At 43.2% G+C, this 23,124-nt stretch overlaps 1 protein-coding gene and 1 pseudogene across 5 annotated transcripts in view; one reads left to right on the top strand and one right to left on the bottom strand.

The window, feature by feature from the left end:
• TRIML2 (tripartite motif family like 2) overlaps positions 1-22,403 on the top strand; it is a 55,380-nt gene extending 32,977 nt beyond the window's left edge. For 2 of the 5 annotated variants that reach the window (XM_063664391.1, XM_063664393.1), the window contains 8 exons: positions 2,945-3,352; positions 3,596-3,691; positions 6,639-6,833; positions 8,738-8,878; positions 9,681-9,734; positions 10,602-10,624; positions 10,787-10,887; positions 21,709-22,403. In XM_063664391.1, coding sequence (XP_063520461.1) covers positions 2,945-3,352; positions 3,596-3,691; positions 6,639-6,833; positions 8,738-8,878; positions 9,681-9,734; positions 10,602-10,624; positions 10,787-10,887; positions 21,709-22,280 — 1,590 coding nt within the window. In that variant the 3' untranslated portion in view covers positions 22,281-22,403. Of the gene's footprint in view, positions 1-2,732; positions 2,830-2,941; positions 3,353-3,595; positions 3,692-6,638; positions 6,834-8,737; positions 8,879-9,680; positions 9,735-10,601; positions 10,625-10,786; positions 10,888-21,708 lie in introns of those variants that run through there. The other 3 variants (XM_063664392.1, XM_063664394.1, XM_063664395.1) reach the window with 3 other exon arrangements.
• LOC129035299 (ubiquitin-like FUBI-ribosomal protein eS30 fusion protein) lies at positions 587-1,969 on the bottom strand (annotated as a pseudogene).
• Positions 22,404-23,124: the final 721 nt, after the last annotated feature.

The raw sequence follows: 23,124 nt of genomic DNA, 5'->3' as shown, positions 1-23,124 counted from the left end.
ACCAGAAACCTGCTCACTTGGTTTTGGTTTTGAAACAGTATTCTGGTGGTTGAGCAGAGAGGAGTTGGAGATGGGCGAGGAGGGTAGGACAGAATATAAATTTGGAAAACAATAGTTGAGTTGGTGAAAGGAAGGCTTAAACTGTGGCTCTAAAGGAATGAGTTTGGGGGAAGAGAGCCATTGGGTTGAGATCCTGAGTGGCTTTAGATATGTTAATTTTGGGTGCTCCTTAGACATTCTATTGCAAAAATGTTGGGAATTGGGCAGGAGATTGAAATCGGAGAGTGGAACTTAAATCTTCAAAAACTATTAAGATTACCTAGGGAGAGACCAGGACTGGGAGACCAGAACTCAACCTTGAAGCACCCCAAGATTGAGAGGTTCAGAGGATGTGGGACCAGAAAAAGCCACGGAGAACAAGACCAGTCAAGTTAGAGGAATGTCAGCTGCAGACAGATGAGAAAAGAAAACATTCTAGGAAGAAGGGCGTGGTCAGCTATGTTAACTGCTGCTGAGAGCTCAAGGAAAAATTTGAGTTGGTGAATTTCTTTGTTTTGGTGACTCAGTGGAGTCATCTCGGACATGTTCAGGGACCTAAGACACGGGAAACCAGCAGGGATTTCAAAGACCTAAGCAAAAGAAAGGATGAGAGCATCAAAGACAAGGAAGGAGGGAGAAAGTATTTGCAACTCATACAACTTACAGGAACTTGGATCTATAACTCTCTCTTAAAATTGACCCCTCCCTCCAAAAAGGCCAAACCTGATGGAATAAACTGAGAGAGAGGCTTGAACATAGAGTTCGCAGCAAAAGAAATGAAAATGGTTTTTTTAGCATATGAAAATAAAAGGCTTAGACATATTAATAATAGAACAGATGGAAGTTGAAAATATATGAATATACTATTTCTCACCCAGCCAGTGGGCAATGATCCAAAAGTTTAACATCTTTTTAATTTGTTGCTTGGAGTGCAAAATTGTACAACTTTTGTGCTTGGGAAACTGACAAAACATATCAAAATTATGGATGCATTCATTCACAGCCCTATTTGTGGGGAATATGCCTTTTCAGGCCAAGATTCTCGACTTTTTGGAATCAGTACTCCTTTGCACTCATTATTGACGAAGATCCCAATAAGCTTTTATGAGCGTTAATATCTATGTTTACTGTATTAGAAATTTAAAACTGCATTTTATAATTATTCATTTAAAATAATAAAAACAAGCCAGGCACGGTGGGTCACACCTGTAATCCCAGCACTTTGTGAGGCTGAGGCAGGCGGATGACCTGAGGTCAGGAGTTCGAGATCAGTGTGGCCAACACGGTGAAACCCCGTCTCTACTAAAAATACAAAAAATTAGCTGGGTGTGGTTTCACGGACCTGTAGTCCCAGCTACTCGGGAGGCTGAGGCAGGAGAATCGGTTGAACCCGGGAGGTGGAGGTTGCAGTGAGCCGAGATCGTGCCACTGCACTCCAGCCTGGGCGACAGACTGAGATTCTGTCTCAAAAATAAATAAGTTAATAAAATAATAAAAACAAAAACATTTTTCTGAAAAAAAAAATTTCGAGCCAAGTGGCTTTTTTAATAGAGAAAGCCAGAATTAAAAAGGACTTAAGAAGGGCATTGGGGCCCTTCTTCTTGCCAAAGATGGGCACAACGTTGACAAAGCGCCTGTGGTACTGCATCCGCGGCTCAGCCCGGCCTGTCTTCTCGCTTGGCCACCTTAGTAAGAGTCTGACCTGTCACTTTCCCAGCGCGGGCCGGGGAACCACGGACTTGGCCTCCCACTTCGCCCTGATCCAGGGTGGCCTCGCCCTGCAGGGGCGCGCCTGCCAGGAGCACGATAGATCTTCCGGGGCGAGGCCCTCCAGTGGCGCCCCCTGAGCCGCGACCTGGGAGACCGTCTCCTGGCCGGTCACCTGGAGGGCGTGTAGCTCCGGGGCGCGGACCAAGAACCGCATGTTGGTGACTGAACGGCGGTTCCGGCTGCCGCCACCGCGAAGATGGAGTCAAAGAGGAAGGAGCGAGGGCGCTCACGGCCAGACTGCGGGCTTCGCGTCACGTCACTCCTGCAATTTTATTTCGGAAACAATTATTGAGAACAGTGGCTTTGGCTTCACTGTTTTGCAAATCTCTTTAATTGATGGCTTCTTAGAAGAGCCGTTTTCGGCCGGGCGCGGTGGCTCACGCCTGTAATCCCAGCACTTTGGGAGGCCGGGGAGGGCGAATCACGAGGTCAGGAGATCGAGACCATCCTGGCTAACACGGTGAAACCCCGTCTCTACTAAAAAAATACAAAAAATTACCCAGGCTTGGTGGCGGCGCCTGTAGTCCCAGCTACTCGGGAGGCTGAGGCAGGAGAATGGCGGGAACCCGGGAGGCGGAGCTTGCAGGGAGCCGAGATGGCGCCACCGCACTCCAGCCTGGGCGACAGAGCCAGACTCCGTCTCAAAAAAAAAAGAGGAGCTGTTTTCCCTTATTTGCTTCCCCATTCCTTCTGTTGCACTGTGTTTTGAGCCGCCTGTGGTGGCTCGAGCCTGTAGTCCCAGCTACTCCGGAAGCTGAGGTGGGAGGATCGCTGGAGCGTGGGAGTTCCGGAGGCTGCAGTGAGCCGTGGTCACGCCACTGTACTCTAGACTGGGCGACAGAGCAAGACCCTGTCTCTCAAAGGGAAAGTATTTTAATAACTTTTTCAGATAGTTGTGATTTTTTTTCTATAATTCTATCAATGAACTTCTTTCGTACTGTTACCTCACTCTAGTCCTGAAGCTCCTTCAGTAATTAGCGCGATGCATTTTGAGCACCGTTTTCCCCGAATGACTCATAGGTGAGTACTGTTCCTTGTAATTAATTTTCAGCCTATTGCCCAAGATTGTCAGAAGACCTGAGGGAGACCCGCTGGTCTTAGAACACTGGCCTAACTCTGTCTTTTCCCCAAGCAGGCAGCTGCCAGAAGTTTGTTGGATTTGAGGAGTCCAGAGCTCCGACCCGCTCTGTCTGCGTGGACTTATTTCCTTGGATCTTCGTGGACCCTGAAGTTGCCAAGTGTGTGTGCCTGCTCCAGAAAACAAAGGAAGCCACCATTTTTTCTCATTCACAGTGCAGGGAAATACCTCAGTAGAAGCAAACAGTCCAGTCTTCAACTAGGGACCCCTACCAGGATGTCCAAAAGGCTCAGCCCTCAGTTACAGCACAACATCACAGAAGATGCTTATTGTGAAACACACCTGGAACCAACACGGCTGTTCTGTGATGTTGACCAAATCACACTCTGCAGCAAATGCTTCCAGTCCCAGGAGCACAAACATCACATGGTGTGTGGGATACAAGAGGCTGCTGAGAATTACAGGGTAAGATTCACGCAAATCCCAAAACACTCTAGCCAACTCCTATATGGATGAAATGGACAGACATTCTGGTCTTCCAAAACCATTACCTTAGTTGATGTTTATTACAGAATATTAGATAAGTTCGTTGAACTTTCAACCTAAAAGCTAAGAAAATATATACTCAGAGTTGTTGGCTGTTTAAGGTTAGGAATCCAACTGTTCTAAATCAATGATCTCACCTGGAATTCTGTGCTTTCTCTATAGAAGTTATTCCAGGAAATATTGAACACATCGAGGGAGAAACTTGAAGCAGCTAAAAGCATATTGACTGATGAGCGAGAAAGAATGGCGATGATTCAGGTCAGTGAGTGCTTATCTTGATTCTTGGGGGAAAATTACCAGTAATGTTGTTAGAAAATAGTGTATCATAAACAAAGTCAAAAGACAAATCACAAAGCAGGAAAAATGTGAAATCTATAGGAAGGAAAAGTGCTAATATCTTAATGTATAAAAAGCTCTTTAAAGTCAGTAAGAAGCTGGGCGTGGTGGCTCACCCCTGTAATCCCAGCACTTTGGGAAGCTGAGGAGGGCGGATCACTTGAGGTCAGGAGTTTGAGACCAGCCTGGCCAACATGGTGAAATCCCATCTCTACTAAAAATACAAAAATTAGCTGGGTGTGGTTGCATAAGCCTGTAATCCCAGCTACTCGGGAGGCTGAGGCAGAAGAATCGCTTGAACTGGGAGGCAGAGGTTGCAGTGAGCCGAGATCACACTACTGGACTCCAGCCTAGGCCACAGAGCAAGACTCCATCTCAAAAAAAATAAAAATAAAAAAAGTAATGAAAAGACTAGAAATTTAATTTTAAAAAACGATCAAATAAGAGTTTGCAGAAAAGAAAGTGTAAATATATTTTAAATACATTGAAAGAATTTGAACTTTGTTCATGGTAAGAGAAATACAAATAATATGGTGAGTAAAATGGCATTTGCAATGCTATTTGCAATGATCAAAAAGATTAACGACACCGTTTATAACAATGACATAGGAGAATGAGCATCTCTTGTACTTCTGGTTGCCACATAAATTCTGAAACCCTTTAAAGAGCAATTTGAGAATTGCTATTCAGATTTGAGGGTTCACCACCTGTTAGGCATATTTCATTTCTAATTTCAGCCTGTATCTTCATACTTAATCCTATTCTGTGCAAGGTATCCCTGATTCTGGGTCTTTTCTCTCCCTCAATTTTTAAAGGAAATAAATGCCTAGTTAGGGAAGATAGTGGAGGAGGATTGCCTGGCTAGGTAAGAATTTTTCAGCTGATCCCCCTTTTTTTTCAGTTCCAAGCACCACGTGTTCAGCAAATACTGAGATCCCACTGTTTGCCCGGGACTATGCAAGGTGCTAGGGGCTCGTCAATGGAAAACAAAAAAAAACAGTTCTGCTTTCGTGGAATTTGCATTCTAGTGGATATAAACAAAATAAGTTTAATGTATAGTATGTTACATGGGAAGTGTTTAAAAAAATTTTTTTTAAGTGAGAAAGAAAGCAATGGAGTGAGCTTTTAAATAAAGTGATCAGAACCTTGTTATTCAGAAGGTGGCACTGAAGGAGGTGAGGGATTGGGCCATGCAGTTTTCTTGGGGAGGAATATTCTAGGCAGAGGAAAGGCCTGGAGGCTGCCATGTATCTGGCTGGAGCTGTGTAAGGAAATGGGGGCTGTAGGTGATGAGATCAGAAGAAGGCGGTCAGTCATTTAGGGTGGCTAGCCTTCAATGAAATACAAGGTTCAAAACCACTGGAAGATTTCGAACAGAAGATTGACAAGATTTAACTTCCATTTTCATAGAAACATGCTAGCTGCCAAAAGAAAATAGACATTAAGATAGTAAAAGCAGAGGTGGAGAGACGTGCAAAGGGACTTGCAATAATTAGAGAGAGATGAAGGTGAGCTGGGGGACAGGTAGAGAGGTGGTGAGAAGTGGTCAGGTTCTTGATAAATCTTGATTTTTGAGACGGAGCTTCGCTCTTTTTGCTCGGGCTAGAGTTCAGTGATGCGATCTCGGCTCACTGCAACCTCCGCCTCCCAGGTTCAAGCGATTCTCCTGCCTTAGTCTCCCAGGTAGCTGACATTACAGGTGTCCGTCATCATACCTGGCTAATTTTTGTATTTTTAGTAGAGACAGGGTTTCACCACGTTGGTCAGGCTGGTCTCAAACTGCTGACCTCATGATCCACCTGCCTCAGCCTCCCAAAGTGCTGGGATTACAGACGTGAGCCCGGATTCAATTTCATTGAATCTTAAATAGCTTAATAGAGATGCTATTTAAGCATCTCTAAGATGACTACTCCCAAATATATATCCCTAGCTCAGACTTCCAAAAGGTGGTAGACTTCATGTCCAATTTCCTACTTACTATCTTTACTTGGATGTCTAATTGACTAATCAAATTCATCACATCCCGAACTAACGGACACTCCTCACTTCTGGAATCCAGCCATTCCATAGATTCTCTCTATATATTTTGGTAATTCCATTCTTCCAGTTGCTTAGTCTAAAATTTTCGGTGTTTTTCATCCATGACTCCTTTTTTTCCCACAACTCTTACCCAAGCATCACCAAATCCCATTGTCCCTTTTCAAATGTCCTGGTCTCCTCCTCTGTGTTGACAGAGGCTGTAGCTTCCTTAGTTTTTCCTTACTGATGAACATTTCTTCGTCTCCATTTTATGTTCTGAAATTGTGTTGATGTCTTGGCTGATGTTGACTCAAATTCCATTTCTCCTTTGGGTTTATTCCTTTTCTTCTGTACTTTATATTTCCTTGACTTTTTTTTTTTTTTTTTTGAGACAGAGTCTAGCTCTGTTGCCAGGCTGGAGTGCAGTGGCGCAATCTCGGCTCACTGCAACCTCCGCCTCCCGGGTTCAAGCGATTCTCCTGCCTCAGCCTCCCGAGTAGCTGGGATTACAGGCATGTGCCACCATGCCTAGCTAATTTTTGTATTTTTAGTAGAGACAGGGTTTCACCATGTTGGCCAGTATGGTGTCGATCTCCTGACCTCGTGATCCGCCCACTTTGGCCTCCCAAAGTGCTGGGATTACAGGTGTGAGCCACTGTGCCCAGCCTTCCTTGTCTTTATATTGGGGTTAGAGATGGAAAGAATACATTGTGGTCAGTGTAATATATATATATATATATATATATATAAAAAAATAAATAAATAACTATTATAACGTGTGTGTATGTGTGTGTGTGTGGTGTTAATCTATCATGTTTAACCTGAAGTCTATCATGTCTATATGAGGAAGGAAGAGGAACAAAATTTTAAAAAGATGATTGAGTCTGAGTATAGTATGAGACTCCGGTTGTTGAATGAAGAGTGTGAGCAGAATCTCCAGAGACAGCAGGAATGCGTATCTGACTTGAACTTGAGAGCAGCCCTTCTGAATCAAGTGATCAAGCTTGCCACCGAGCTAGAGGAGATGTTCCAGGAAATGCTACAGGTGAGATGTTGAAAACAACATCCTCATATTTGAGAAATGAGAAAAAGAAGAGCTAAACATTATGTCAATTCCAAAATAACATAGCCAGTGACAACCACACACGTATTAAATGAATTATATACCTACCTGGCAACTCCATTTCTATGAATTTATGTTGACATGCATACAAAAAGACATAAATAAAGCACAATATAGCTATAAATATATTTGTACACATATTACTGTATTATGCTTCAAATAAACTTACACACATAGAAAAAGACACCTGGGTAAGGCAACACTGAAACTGAGTTTCAGTTTAGAGCCATGGTTTAGAATTCACCTTTTTTTTTTTTTTTTTTTTGAGACGGAGTCTGGCTCTGTCTCCATGCTGGAGTGCAGTGGCGCAATCTCAGCTCACTGCAGGCTCTGCCTCCCGGGTTCACGCCATTCTCCTGCCTCAGCCTCCCGGGTAGCTGGGATTACAGGTGCCCGCCACCGTGCCCGGCTAATTTTTTGTATATTTAGTAGAGATGGGGTTTCACCGTGTTAGCCAGGATGGTCTCGATCTCCTGACCTCATGATCCACCCACCTCAGCCTCGCAAAGTGCTGGGATTACAGCCGTGAGCCACCACACCCAGCCTAGAATTCACCTTTGAAGCCGGATGAACGGAGTTCCTATCTGAGCCAGCTGTTTACTGGCTCCTGGGTGGCCTACGACCTGCTGTTTAACCTTTGACTTGGTTCCTTTAGCTGTAAACTGGATATAACAATGGCCCCTAATTTATAAAATTATTGTGAGATTTGAGTGAAATAATCTGCTAAAGCTTATTAAATAGTGTTTTGTTCATGTTAAGCAGTTGATGAGTAGCAGATATTACAATTATAACATTTATTCATAGCAAGAGGTTAGAAACACCCTATGTTTGTCAATAGAAGACTCACAAAATGTGCTCCATACATACATGGAAGAATACTCTTCAGCATGTTAAGATGGTGTCATGGCTCTGTGTATATGAATAAGGAATGTTCTCCAAGAAAAAAGTAAGTTGTCAGATTAGTAATCAAATATAATAAACTATCACTTATGTTTATGTTTTTTCCCCCTAAATAACATACTCATGTTGCTTATGTGACTACCTACGTAGAGTATACGTGCAAGGATAAAAAGAAAACAGATATCAGTAACATAATTATTTCTTATTTGTTAATCTATATAACTTAATTTTAATTGATTTCAAGTTAATGAAAAAATAGGGAACCTTCTGAACAAACAGCCACAGAAAAAAACATGAAATGTTTTAGGTGCATGTTCATGTGAGTAAGGGCTGCGTGCACACACATCTGTGTCAGCTTAAACATACATAATAGGGGACAAAGAATCAACTCTCTTGAGAGGAATCTTGCTTCAACAGAAGAATATCATGGCCTTACCTAATTATGTCTATTCCTGGGGTAGCAGGCAGAAAAGCAGGTTTGTTTTTTTGTTTTTGTTTTCATTTTTGTCTTTTTGTTTTGTTTGTTTTGTTTTTGAGATGGAGGCTTGCTCTGTCGCTCAGGCTGGAGTGCAGTGGCACGATCTTGGCTCAGTGCAACCTCTGCCTCCTGGGTTCAAGCGATTCTCCTGCCTCAGCCTCCTGAGTGGCTGGGATTACAGGCACCCGCCACCACTATGCCAGGCTAATTTTTGTACTTTTAGTGGAGACCGGGTTTCACCATGTTGGCCAGGCTGGTCTCGAACACCTGACCTCGTGATCTGCCAGCCTCGGCCACCCAAAGTGCTGAGATTACAGGCGTGAGCCACCGCGCCCAACCGAAAAGCAGGTTTTTAAAGACATGGTTGAATTAATCTATAGGAGAAGTTACCAAGCTCTTGTTCCTGAACTTGAGGTTGTTGAATAGTAACAAAGAGATGCTTCTGCAGAGACTGGGCCTTGTGGGGAGAGAGAACATGAAGAAACTGAAGGAGAGTGAAGCCAGGGTTTCTGAACAGATCTGCAGCCTCCGAAAGCTCATCGTGGAGCTTGAGAAAAAGTGTGGGGAAGGCGCCTTAGCATTGCTCAAGGTAAGATGCTGGGAAAAAGAAAATAAAATTCATTCCAGTATTTGAGAAATGAGAAGTGGACAGTACTCATTAGGGGTTGCTGCCAGAACACAATATCCAATGATCTTCAACCACAAAAGAAGGCTACACGACCATTTTTTAGCTGCCAAAAGCTTTAGGAATGGTCATAGCTTCGTGGGATAGTGTGGAGCTGCTTCATGAGATGAATTCTCACCTTAAAATTATCAGCAGTAAGTTAGGGTTGAGATGTGACGCAGTGTGGTTAATCATTGATTAGTCAAATTATGATACATCCATGCAATGAAATACTCTGTAATCATAAAGAATAAAACAGCTCTATAGACACTAAAAGAGTATCTTCAAGCACTCATTAAGTGAAAAAGAAAGATGCAGACTGCTTTTTGTTTGATCTTTGGATAATAAGTATGTATATACACACATATACATGTGTGGTTGCTAACATTTACAGACTTTCTGGCAAAAAATAAATAAATATATAGTCATCTGTGATAATCTTGAAACAAGGGTGAGATTATCTGCTGTGGTCTGAATGTTTGTGTCCCTCCAAAATACATATGTTGAAATCCTGTCCCCCAAGGCGATGGTTTGGGAGGTGGGGCCTTTGGGTAGTGAGTGGGGCCTAGGGGCAGAGCCCCTGTGAATGGCATTAGGGCTCTTATAAAAGAGGCCGAGGAAGACCTCGCCCCTTCAGCTTGTGAGGCTGGAGATGGAGGCTACCTAGGAGGGATGGAGCCCTCTCCGGACACTGAATCTGCTGGTGCCTTGATCTCGAAATTCCCGGCCTCCAGAACTGCGAGAAATGAATTTCTGTTGTGCAGAAGCTACTCAGTCTATGGTAAGTATTGCATATTTTGAATTTTGAATTTTGTACAGTAACATACATTGCCTTTCAGAAAGTGGATTACCATTTTTTTTTTTTTTTTTTTTCCTGAGACAGAGTCTCGCTCTATTGCCCAGGCTGGAGTGCAGTGGCGAAATTTCGGCTCACTGTAACCTCCGCCTCCCCCGGCGATTCTCCTGCCTCAGCCTCCTCAGTAGTTGGGATTACAGGTGCCTACCACCATGCCCAGCTAATTTTTGTATTTTTAGTAGAGACGGGGTTTCACCATGTTGGTCAGGCTGGTCTCAAACTCCTGACCTCAGGTTATACGCCCACCTTGGCCTCCCAAAGTGCTGGGATTCCAGGCGTGAGCCACCGCGCCTGGCCTTACTATCTTTTTAAGATTGTCCATATCCCTCTCCTGGGCTTATAATTGCAAGTGAATGCGCTCATCTGGAAAGCGTCTGCAGGTAAATCCTTAGGAAGCAGCTCAGTTCTTGAGCATGCAGGCAGGTGTGGCTCTGCCTGGCTCCCACTGCCCTCCCAGCCAGTGGCCCCTTCACCTGCTCAACTCTGGCCACCCCCTGCATGGAAAGCAGATAGATGCCCCCGTCTGAAGACTGAGAAATGATGGCTCCGAGTAAGGTGGCTGGGGTGAGGGAAAGAAAACCTTTCCCGTGGGACTACAACAAAATGATTTCATGCATTTTTCTGACTTTTTCTATTTCCATGTTAGAATTTGTTCATCTGATAACTAGCATGATGAGGCTGAAGAAATGACATGGAAATTGAGTTCATTGTAAGAGGATATTTTCCTGGGCACAGATTGCAAAAGACAGCTCAAAAACCCAGTAGTAACCTGGTCTCTTTTCTTTCCCTTAGAATGCAAAATACTCTTTAGAAAGGTGAGTTTTCATTTTGGATACAATTGGGTGAGAATCAGAGTCCAGTAAGATGTTGATTGGGATAAGGAGATTGCATTTGCTGGTAGGATGTAATGGGATCCATCCACTAGACCAAGGGGCCTGTGGTCTGTGCAGATGACTGAGGCTGTCCTTTCTCTTCAGGAGCAAGTCACTGCTGCTTGAGCATCTGGAGCCCGCTCATATCACAGACCTGAGTTTATGCCACATAAGAGGACTCAGCAGCATGTTCAGAGTACTCCAGAGTAAGTTGACACGTGTGAACGCTCACAGGGCACTGTTCTATATTTGAGAATCAGGTGACTATCCTGCCATAAATGAAAACAAATTCCAGTAATTTAAAAATTTTAGGCTGGCACAGTGGGTCACTCCTGTAATCCCAGCACTTTGGGAGGCCAAGGCAGGCGGTTTGCCTGAGGCTAGGAGTTTGAGACCAGCCTAACCAACATGGTGAAATCCCGTCTCTACAAAAAATAAGAAAATTAGCCGGTTATGGTAGTGCATGCCTGTAGCCCCTGCTACTCGAGTGGCTGAGGCAGGAGAATTGCTTGAACCCGGGAGGCAGAGGTTGTAGTGAGCTGAGATCACACCACTGCACTCCAGCCTGGGCAACAGAACAAGACTCTGTCTTAAAATAAATAAATAAATAAATAAATAAAAATTTTAGGAGACTGGAGAGCTTAATATGTTATACATATTAGGTAAGGATCACAAAAATAACTGTATGAGACGAGGTCTTACCATGTTGGTCAGGCTGGTCTTAAACTCCTGATCTCAGGTGATCCGCATGCCTTGGGCTCCCAAAGTGCTGGGATTACAGGCATGAGCCACCACGCCTGGCTGCAGATTCTTTACCAGTTTCCCAACCATGAAACATAATTGCAGGCAGATTCCACTGCTTAAAAATTTAAAACTTCTGGGGGAGAAATTCAGCATGTATAACAAAGGGTTTATATCTCCTGTCCTTATAGCTTTGCCTTTCCCAGAGTGTCCTATCGATGGAATCCTACAATGCGTGGCCTTTCGAGGCTGACAGCATACTGCAGTTGACATATGGAAGTTCAGGCTGCTTCATGTATCAGTAGTTTGTTCCTTTTTATTGTTGATAATATTCCATTGTATAAATATACCATAATTTACTTATCCTTTCGCAATTCTATGGACATGGGTTGTTTCCAGCTCTGTGCTGTAAATATTAGCAGCAGATTTTTGTGTGGGCACAGCTTCATAGTTCTTGATTGACTATCTAAGGGTGGGATTGCCAAACTTGTTTTCCAAAACTGCCTGTGTCATTTTGCCTTGCCACCAATAACGTGCGAAAGATTCAGTTACTCTATATTCTCACCAGAGTTTGGTATTGTCAGTTTGTTTTACTACATCTGACCCGACAGATGGGTAGTGGTATCTCGTTTTAATTTGCATTTCCAGAATGACTAATGATGTTGAGCATATTTTCATATGTTTATTTTCCCTCTATCTCAACTTCGGTGAAATACATGTACAAACCCCTTTTCTAAATTGGGTTGTATGTTTCTTGAGTTTTGTAATTTCTTTATATATTCTGTTTAGCATTCATTTATCAGATAAGTTTGGCAAATATTTCCTCCCAGCATGGTTTATATTCTCATTTTCCTAATACTGTCTTTTGAAGTGTAGAGGTTTTGCATTTTGATGAAGTTCAATTTATCAAGTTTTTTCTTTTATGACTTCTGCTTTTTGTGTCTTATTTAAGAAATTTTGCCAAAGCCAACAAAGATTTCCTTCTAGAAGTTTTATGGTTTTAGGTTTTACATCGCGGCCTATGAGCCACTTAGAGTTAACATCTATGCAGTTCACAGAATGGTGCAAACCCTCTCCTCCTCCCGCCTTTTATTTTTATTTTTTGACTCATGTGTATCCATTTGTTCCAGTTTCATTTGTTAAAAACACCACCCTCATCCATTCAATTTACTTGGCCCCTTTGTTGGAAATCAACTGGTATATGTGATCAGGTCTATTTGTGACTCTAATAGGTCTATTGATGGTTGACTCTAACCCTTTGCCAATAGCACATTGGCTTGATTGATAACTCTGTAGGAAGTCCTGAAAGCAGGTACTGTGCATTCTCCAAATTTATTCTTTTTCAGAATAGTTTTGGCTACTGTCGGTTGTTTGCTTTTCCACATAAATTTTGAAATCAGCTTGTTGGCTTCTTCAAAATGGACCGCTGGGATTTTTATTGATATTACATTGAATCCGTAGATCAATTTGGGGAGAATTGACATCTTGACAATATTTAGTGCTTTCAGTCCAGGAATACAAAATATCTCCATTTGTTTAGGTCTTCGATTTCTCTTATCAATGTTTTGTCACTTTCAGCATAAAATGTTATATGTATTTGGAGATGTATCCCTAAGTATTTTATGTTTTTTACTGCCACTGTAAACGGTATTTTAAAATATCAATTTCTAATTGACATTTCACTCATTTCTAGTTCATTACAAGTATATAGAAATGGAATTGTTTTATATATATTGACATTTGTACCCTATAACTATGCAAAACTCACTCATTAGACAGTGGGTTTCTATAAATAGATCCTTCGGGATTTTCTACAAAGTCATGCAGTATATGAGTATAGATAGCTTTATTTCTGCCTTTCCAGTCTGTAAGCCTTTTCTGCATTTTTCTTTTTTTTTTTTTTTCTTTTATTATTATTTATTATTATTAAACTTTAGGTTTTATGGTACATGTGCGCAATGTGCAGGTAAGTTACATATGTATACATGTGCCATGCTGGTGCGCTGCACCCACCAACTCGTCATCTAGCATTAGGTATATCTCCCAGTGCTATCCCTCCCCCCTCCCCCCACCCCACAACAGTCCCCAGAGTGTGATGTTCCCCTTCCTGTGTCCATGTGTTCTCATTGTTCAATTCCCACCTATGAGTGAGAATATGCGGTGTTTGGTTTTTTGTTCTTGCGATAGTTTACTGAGAATGATGATTTCCAATTTCATCCATGTCCCTACAAAGGACGTGAACTCATCATTTTTTATGGCTGCATAGTATTCCATGGTGTATATGTGCCACATTTTCTTAATCCAGTCTATCATTGTTGGACATTTGGGTTGGTTCCAAGTCTTTGCTATTGTGAATAATGCCACAATAAACATACGTGTGCATGTGTCTTTATAGCAGCATGATTCATAGTCCTTTGGGTATATACCCAGTAATGGGATGGCTGGGTCGAATGGAATTTCTAGTTCTAGATCCCTGAGGAATCGCCACACTGACTTCCACAAGGGTTGAATTAGTTTATAGTCCCACCAACAGTGTAAAAGTGTTCCTATTTCTCCACATCCTCTCCAGCACCTGTTGTTTCCTGACTTTTTAATGATTGCCATTCTAACTGGTGTGAGATGGTATCTCATTGTGGTTTTGATTTGCATTTCTCTGATGGCCAGTGATGGTGAGCATTTTTTCATGTGTTTTTTGGCTGCATAAATGTCTTCTTTTGAGAAGTGTCTGTTCATGTCCTTCGCCCACTTTTTGATGGGGTTGTTTGTTTTTTTCTTGTAAATTTGTTGGAGTTCATTGTAGATTCTGGATATTAGCCCTTTGTCAGATGAGTAGGTTGCGAAAATTTTCTCCCATTTTGTAGGTTGCCTGTTCACTCTGATGGTAGTTTCTTTTGCTGTGCAGAAGCTCTTTAGTTTAATTAGATCCCATTTGTCAATTTTGGCTTTTGTTGCCATTGCTTTTGGTGTTTTAGACATGAAGTCCTTGCCCATGCCTATGTCCTGAATGGTAATGCCTAGGTTTTCTTCTAGGGTTTTTATGGTTTTAGGTCTAACATTTAAGTCTTTAATCCATCTTGAATTGATTTTTGTATAAGGTGTAAGGAAGGGATCCAGTTTCAGCTTTCTACATATGGCTAGCCAGTTTTCCCAGCACCATTTATTAAATAGGGAATCCTTTCCCCATTTCTTGTTTTTGTCAGGTTTGTCAAAGATCAAATACTTGTAGATATGTGGCATTATTTCTGACGGCTCTGTTCTGTTCCATTGATCTATATCTCTGTTTTGGTACCAGTACCATGCTGTTTTGGTTACTGTAGCCTTGTAGTATAGTTCGAAGTCAGGTAGTGTGATGCCTCCAGCTTTGTTCTTTTGGCTTAGGATTGACTTGGTGATGCGGGCTCTTTTTTGGTTCCATATGAACTTTAAAGTAGTTTTTTCCAATTCTGTGAAGAAAGTCATTGGTAGCTTGATGGGGATGGCATTGAATCTGTAAATTACCTTGGGAAGGATGGCCATTTTCATGATATTGATTCTTCCTACCCATGAGCATGGAATGTTCTTCCATTTGTTTGTATCCTCTTTTATTTCCTTGAGCAGTGGTTTGTAGTTCTCCTTGAAGAGGTCTTTCACATCCCTTGTAAGTTGGATTCCTAGGTATTTTATTCTCTTTGAAGCAATTGTGAATGGGAGTTCACTGATGATTTGGCTCTCTGTTTGTCTGTTATTGGTGTGTAAGAATGCTTGTGATTTTTGCACATTGATTTTGTATCCTGAGACTTTGCTGAAGTTGCTTATCAGCTTAAGGAGATTTTGGGCGGAGACAATGGGGTTTTCTAGATATACTATCATGTCATCTGCAAACAGGGACAATTTGACTTCCTCTTTTCCTAATTGAACACCCTTGATTTCCTTCTCCTGCCTAATTGCCCTGGCCAGAACTTCCAACACTATGTTGAATAGAAGTGGTGAGAGAGGGCATCCCTGTCTTGTGCCAGTTTTCAAAGGGAATGCTTCCAGTTTTTGCCCATTCAGTATGATATTGGCTGTGGGTTTGTCATAAATAGCTCTTATTATTTTGAGATACGTCCCATCAATTCCTAATTTATTGAGAGTTTTTAGCATGAAGGGTTGTTGAATTTTGTCAAAGGCCTTTTCTGCATCTATTGAGATAATCGTGGTTTTTGTCTTTGGTTCTGTTTATATGCTGGATTACATTTATTGATTTGCGTATATTGAACCAGCCTTGCATCCCAGGGATGAAGCCCACTTGATCATGGTGGATAAGCTTTTTGATGTGCTGCTGGATTCTGTTTGCCAGTATTTTATTGAGGATTTTTGCATCAATGTTCATCAAGGATATTGGTCTAAAATTCTCTTTTTTGGTTGTGTCTCTGCCAGGCTTTGGTATCAGGATGATGCTGGCCTCATAAAATGAGTTAGGGAGGATTCCCTCTTTTTCTATTGATTGGAATAGTTTCAGAAGGAATGGTACCAGCTCCTCCTTGTACCTCTGGTAGAATTCGGCTGTGAATCCATCTGGACCTGGACTTTTTTTGGTTGGTAAGCTATTGATTATTGCCACAATTTCAGCTCCTGTTATTGGTCTATTCAGAGATTCAACTTCTTCCTGGTTTAGTCTTGGGAGGGTGTATGTGTTGAGGAATTTATCCATTTCTTCTAGATTTTCTAGTTTATTTGCATAGAGGTGTTTGTAATATTCTCTGATGGTAGTTTGTATTTCTGTGGGATCGGTGGTGATATCCCCTTTATCATTTTTTATTGCATCTATTTGATTCTTCTCTCTTTTTTTCTTTATTAATCTTGCTAGCGGTCTATCAATTTTGTTGATCCTTTCAAAAAACCAGCTCCTGGATTCATTTATTTTTTGAAGGGTTTTTTGTGTCTCTATTTCCTTCAGTTCTGCTCTGATTTTAGTTATTTCTTCCCTTCTGCTAGCTTTTGAATGTGTTTGCTCTTGCTTTTCTAGTTCTTTTAATTGTGATGTTAGGGTGTCAATTTTGGATCTTTCCTGCTTTCTCTTGTGGGCATTTAGTGCTATAAATTTCCCTCTACACACTGCTTTGAATGCATCCCAGAGATTCTGGTATGTTGTGTCTTGGTTCTCGTTGGTTTCAAAGAACATCTTTATTTCTGCCTTCATTTCGTTATGTACCCAGTAGTCATTCAGGAGCAGGTTGTTCAGTTTCCACGTAGTTGAGCGGTTTTGAGTGAGATTCTTAATCCTGAGTTCTAGCTTGATTGCACTGTGATCTGAGAGACAGTTTGTTACAATTTCTGTTCTTTTACATTTATTGAGGAGAGCTTTACTTCCAAGTATATGGTCAATTTTGGAATAGGTGTGGTGTGGTGCTGAAAAAAATGTATATTCTGTTGATTTGGGGGTGGAGAGTTCTGTAGATGTCTATTAGGTCCGCTTGGTGCAGAGCTGAGTTCAATTCCTGGGTATCCTTGTTGACTTTCTGTCTCGTTGATCTGTCTAATGTTGATAGTGGGGTGTTAAAGTCTCCCATTATTAATGTGTGGGAGTCTAAGTCTCTTTGTAGGTCACTCAGAACTTGCTTTATGAATCTGGGTGCTCCTGTATTGGGTGCATATATATTTAGGATAGTTAGCTCTTCTTGTTGAATTAATCCCTTTACCATTATGTAATGGCCTGCTTTGTCTCTTTTGATCTTTGTTGGTTTAAAGTCTGTTTTATCAGAGACTAGGATTGCAACCCCTGCCTTTTTTTGTTTTCCATTTGCTTGGTAGATCTTCCTCCATCCTTTTATTTTGAGCCTATGTGTGTCTCTGCACGTGAGATGGGTTTCCTGAATACAGCACACTGATGGGTCTTGAGTCTTTATCCAGTTTGCCAGTCTGTGTCTTTTAATTGGAGCATTTAGTCCATTTACATTTAAAGTTAATATTGTTATGTGTGAATTTGATCCTGTCATTATGATGTTAGCTGGATATTTTGCTCGTTAGTTGATGCAGTCTCTTCCTAGTCTCGATGTTCTTTACATTTCGGTATGATTTTGCAGTGGCTGGTACCGGTTGTGCCTTTCCATGTTTAGCGCTTCCTTCAGGAGCTCTTTTAGGGCAGGCCTGGTGGTGACAAAATCTCTCAGCATTTGCTTGTCTGTAAAGTATTTTATTTCTCCTTCACTTATGAAGCTTAGTTTGGCAGGATATGAAATTCTGGGTTGAAAATTCTTTTCTTTAAGAATGTTGAATATTGGCCCCCACTCTCTTCTGGCTTGTAGGGTTTCTGCCGAGAGATCCGCTGTTAGTCTGATGGGCTTCCCTTTGATGGTAACCCGACCTTTCTCTCTGGCTGCCCTTAACATTTTTTCCTTCATTTCAACTTTGGTGAATCTGACAATTATGTGTCTTGGAGTTGCTCTTCTCGAGGAGTATCTCTGTGGCGTTCTCTGTATTTCCTGAATCTGAATATTGGCCTGCCTTGCTAGATTGGGGAAGTTCTCCTGGATAATATCCTGCAGAGTGTTTTCCAACTTGTTTCCATTCTCCCCGTCACTTTCAGGTACACCAATCAGACGTAGATTTGGTCTTTTCACATAGTCCCACATTTCTTGGAGGCTTTGCTCGTTTCTTTTTATTCTTTTTTCTCTAAACTTCCCTTCTCGCTTCATTTCATTCATTTCATCTTCCAGGGCTGATACCCTTTCTTCCATTTGATCGCATCGGCTCCTGAGGCTTCTGCATTCTTCACGTAGTTCTCGAGCCTTGGTTTTCAGCTCCATCAGCTCCTTTAAGCACTTCTCTGTATTGGTTATTCTAGTTATACATTCTTCTAAATTTTTTTCAACGTTTTCAACTTCTTTGCCTTTGGTTTGAATATCCTCCCGTAGCTCGGAGTAATTTGATCGTCTGAAGCCTTCTTCTCTCAGCTCGTCAAAGTCATTCTCTGTCCAGCTTTGTTCCGTTGCTGGTGAGGAACTGCGTTCCTTTGGAGGAGGAGAGGTACTCTGGTTTTTAGAGTTTCCAGTTTTTCTGCTCTGTTTTTTCCCCATCTTTGTGGTTTTAACTACTTTTGGTCTTTGATGATGGTGATGTACAGATGGGTTTTTGGTGTGGATGTCCTTTCTGTTAGTTTTCCTTCTAACAGACAGGACCCTCAGCTGCAGGTCTGTTGGAGTACCTGGCCGGCCGTGTGAGGTGTCAGTCTGCCCCTGCTGGGGGGTGCCTCCCAGTTAGGCTGCTCGGGGGTCAGGGGTCAGGGACCCACTTGAGGAGGCAGTCAGCCCGTTCTCAGATCTCCAGCTGCGTGCTAGGAGAACCACTGCTCTCCTCAAAGCTGTCAGACAGCGACATTTAAGTCTGCAGAGGTTACTGCTGTCTTTTTGTTTGTCTGTGCCCTGCCCCCAGAGGTGGAGCCTACAGAGGCAGGCAGGCCTCCTTGAGCTGTGGTGGGCTCCACCCAGTTCAAGCTTCCAGGCTGCTTTGTTTACCTAAGCGAGCCTGGGCAATGGCGGGCGCCCCTCCCCCAGCCTCGCTGCCGACTTGCTGTTTGATCTCAGACTGCTGTGCTAGCAATCAGCGAGACTCCGTGGGCGTAGGACCCTCTGAGCCAGGTGCGGGCTATACTCTCCTGGGGCACCGTTTCCTAAGCCCGTCGGAAAAGCACAGTATTCGGGTGGGAGTGGCCAGATTTTCCAGGTGCCGTCTGTCACCTCTGGAAGGGGAACTCCCTGACCCCTTGCGCTTCCCGAGTGAGGCAATGCCTCGCCCCTGCTTCGGCTGGTGCACGGTGCACTCACCCACTGACCTGCGCCCACTGTCTGGCACTCCCTAGTGAGATGAACACGGTACCTCAGATGGAAATGCAGAAATCACCCGTCTTCTGCGTCGCTCGCGCTGGGAGCTGTAGACCGGAGCTGTTCCTATTCGGCCATCTTGGCTCCTCCCCCGCATTTTTCTTGCCTTATTATACTGGCTCAGACCTGCAGTGTGTTGAATAGAAGTGGTGAGAGTGGACACTTGCTTATTCTCGATCTTAGGAAGAAAGAAAACATTGAGTCTTTTCACTCTAAATTCTGATACAGCTATAGGGCTTTTTGTTGTTGTTTGTGTTTTTTGTTTTTGTTTTTGTTTTTTTGTTTTTTTTGAGATGGTGTCTGGCTCTGTCACCCAGGCTGGAGTGCGATGACGAAGTCTCAGCTCACTGCAACCTCTTCCTCCCAGATTCAAACGATTCTCCTGCCTCAACCTCCCGAGTAGCTGGGGCTACTGAGTGCCACCACACTCAGCTAATTTTTGTATTTTTAGTAGATACGGGGTTTCACTGTGTTGGTTAGGCTAGTCTCGAACTCCCAACCTCGTGATCTGCCTGCCTCGGGCTCCCAAAGTGCTGGGATTAAAGGTGTGAGCCACTGCACCTGGCCCTAGCTATAGTTTTTTTTTATGGCTGCCTTTCATCAAATTGAGGATGTCCCCCTTTATTTCTGGTTTATTAAGAATTTTTATGAATCAATGTTGAATTTATCAAGTTCTTTTTCTCTTGAGATGTTCCTGTTTTTTCTTCTTCAACCTTTTTTGTTTTTGTTTTTGAGATGAGCCTCGCTCTGTTGCTCAGGCTGGAGTGCAGTGGCATGATCTCGGCTCACTGCAACCTCTGCCTCCCAGATGCAAGCGATGCTCCTGCCTCACCTTCCTGAGTAGCTGGGATTACAGGCCGCCACCAGGCCTGGCTAATTTTTGTAATTTTAATAGAGATGGGTTTTCACCAGGCTGGTCTCAAAGTCCTGGCCTCAAGTGATCTGTCCGCCTTGGCCTCCTAAAGTGCTGGGATTACAAGCGTGAGCCACTGTGCCCAGCCACAGCTGTGCATTTTTCCAGAGATAATTTGCATTTGTTTCTGCCAGTCTCCTGGAAATACTGAGAGTCTCAGACAATTTTTTAAAAATTCAAGACCTGTAGCTGTTGAGACCACCCTAATAATGTGATTTGGGCTTCAAATTCAGAGATTTAAGTTAATTAAATTTACTTCAGTCAAATAATAGAAATTAAGCTGGATTCCACGTTACAGAAAGTAGGAAATAAAGGCCTTCCAGGTTTATGACTTAGCCAACTGAAGCAATAAGGGAGCTGTGAACTGAGAAGTAGAGACTGCAGAAGGATGGCGTTGAAGTTCCATTTTGGGTGTATTATGTTTGAAATTCCAGTGTTTTTTCCAACTGGTATTTAGCTGTTTATGGAGTGAGTCACAAATACAGAGATGTTTAAAACTGAAGCTATGCACAGTTACCTGGGGGCAGTGAAGGAGAATATACTACTTGAAAGAAGAAGTCCCAGGACCAAGCCCTGAAAGATCACAATAGTTAGAGTTCGGGCAGAAAGAGATGAGAGGAACAGTCAGAGATAGGAAGAAGGCGTATTCATGCAGGTATGAGGAATTCATTGAGCCTGCGTATTCTCAGCGTGAGTTTCTGGAGGGTCCTCACAGGTATTCTATCCTCCGCTGATAAATTCTCTGATGTACTGCCTGATGTCCAGGGCCTGTTGTCAGCAATTTCCAGGCCTCTATGTCACCCTGTGGGGATATTTAAGATGTGTAGAGTACGGCATTGGGAGGGCCATGAATGAGTTGCTGCTAGCCAACTCCTCCAGCCGCTCCAGGCTTGGAGATCTGTAGAAGACCAGGGTTGGGCCCCAAGTGATATCTGGGTGGAACTTGGCACCAGGACAGTTTGACAGCCTCTGGGGTGAAGGTGTTTTTTGTTTGTTTGTGTGTTTGTTTGTTTTGAGATGGAGTCTTGCTCTGTCGCCCAGGCTGGAGTGCAGTGGTGCGATCTCGGCTCACTGCAATCTCCGTCTCCTGGGATCGAGCAATTTTCTGCCTCAGCCTCCCGAGTAGCTGGAATTACAGGCGCCCACCACCACACTCGGCTAATTTTTGTATTTTTTAGTAGAGACGGGGTTTCACCATCTTGGCCAGGTTGGTCTTGAACTCCTGACCTCGTGGGCCACAGCACCACGTTGGGTGAAGGTGTTTTTAAACCTTCCTTGGCTCATTCGTCTTTGTTTTATTCTTCCTGCTCAGGTAGACTGTGTCCCTTTCCATATCTTATGGACTTTTTCCTCCATGAGGTCCATATTGAAGTTTAGCGGTTCCTTTTCCTGGACCCTCCCAAATTACCTCTCCCGTATCTGGGCCTGGGACTTGTGCCCACTCAGTGGGAAACCCAGGCATGTTAGAAATCATGTCTCTGGCATTGGCAGTGGTGAACTCCTAGGTTAACGTGGGTTTTCTCTCCTGGTAGGACATTTAACGTTGGATCCTGAAACAGCTCATCCTTGCCTGGCACTATCTGAGGACCTGAGAACTATGAGATTGAGACATGGGCAGCAGGATGGGGCTGGCAACCCAGAACGATTGGACTTCAGTGCCATGGTGCTGGCTGCGGAGAGCTTCACCTCAGGGAGGCACTACTGGGAGGTGGACGTGGAAAAGGCAACCAGGTGGCAAGTGGGCATATACCACGGCTCTGCAGACACAAGGGGCAGCACGGCCATAGCTTCCGGAGAGAAAGTCTTGCTCACGGGGTCAGTGATGGGGACCGAGTGTACCCTCTGGGTCTTCCCCCCTCTGAAAAGGCTCTTCCTGGAAAAGAATTTGGACACAGTTGGGGTTTTCCTTGACTGTGACCATGGGCAGATATCATTCTACAATGTGACCGAGACGTCCCTCATTTACAATTTCTCCCATTGCGCTTTCCAAGGAGCTCTCAGGCCTGTGTTTTCCCTCTGTATCCCAGATGGAGACACAAGTCCAGACTCCCTCACCATCTCCCCACAACGTGGTCCTTCTTGCGATGCTACTGTTAGCCCTTAATCTTCTGTGTGCGAAATCCAAGACCACGAGTCACTAGAAAGTTGAAGAACAAGACTGAAAGAATTTGTGTAAACTAACCCAATAAAAAGTGTTCCAGGAATTGGAGCCTGATTTAATATCCAGAGCCTTTGCATTTGTGTAGCTGTCATCACCTGTGTGTAGTGGAAGAGGTTTCACTTAACCTGAATCATGAATGATAATAACGGGGAGATCCTATGCTAATGAGAAAAAATGCATATGCCTCGTAAGGTTGGGGAATTAGAGAAGAAATATAGTCTGGGGTCCTTAGAACTAGGTTAGGAACTCGATATATTTCTGAAAACATTTGCAGAATCAGGTATAATCAGGAATGAAGGCAGAACTTTAGATGTGAGCTTGCCACCGTGCGGAACAGAGACATCCCATTACTGACAGTGAGTATCAGGACTTCCTAAAATATTTTATTCCAAATAGAGAATAATAATTTATATAGATATTTTATGTGGATAAGAAGGAGGAGTTGTGGAAAATGTGAATATTTTTAAATTTTCTTTTCTTTTTCTTTTTTTTGAGATGGAATTTCGCTCTTGTCACCCAGGCTGGAGTGCAGTGGCTCGATCTCGGCTCACCATAACCTCCCCGGGTTCAAGCAGTTCTCCTGCCTCACCCTCCCGAGTAGCTGGGATTACAGGTGCCCACCACCACGCCCAGCTAATTTTTGTATTTTTAGTAGAGGCGGGGTTTCACCATGTTGGCCAGGATGGTCTCGATCTCCTGACCTCAAGAGATCCAGCAGCCTCAGCCTCCCAAAGTGCTGGAATTACAGGTGTGAGCCACCACGCCCGGCCTACCTCTCTTTCTGATA

This window comes from Pongo pygmaeus, chromosome 3 (genome assembly GCF_028885625.2).
Source record: "Pongo pygmaeus isolate AG05252 chromosome 3, NHGRI_mPonPyg2-v2.0_pri, whole genome shotgun sequence".
NCBI classification, from domain to species: domain Eukaryota; kingdom Metazoa; phylum Chordata; class Mammalia; order Primates; family Hominidae; genus Pongo; species Pongo pygmaeus.
This window is presented reverse-complemented; position numbering and strand designations above follow the sequence as displayed.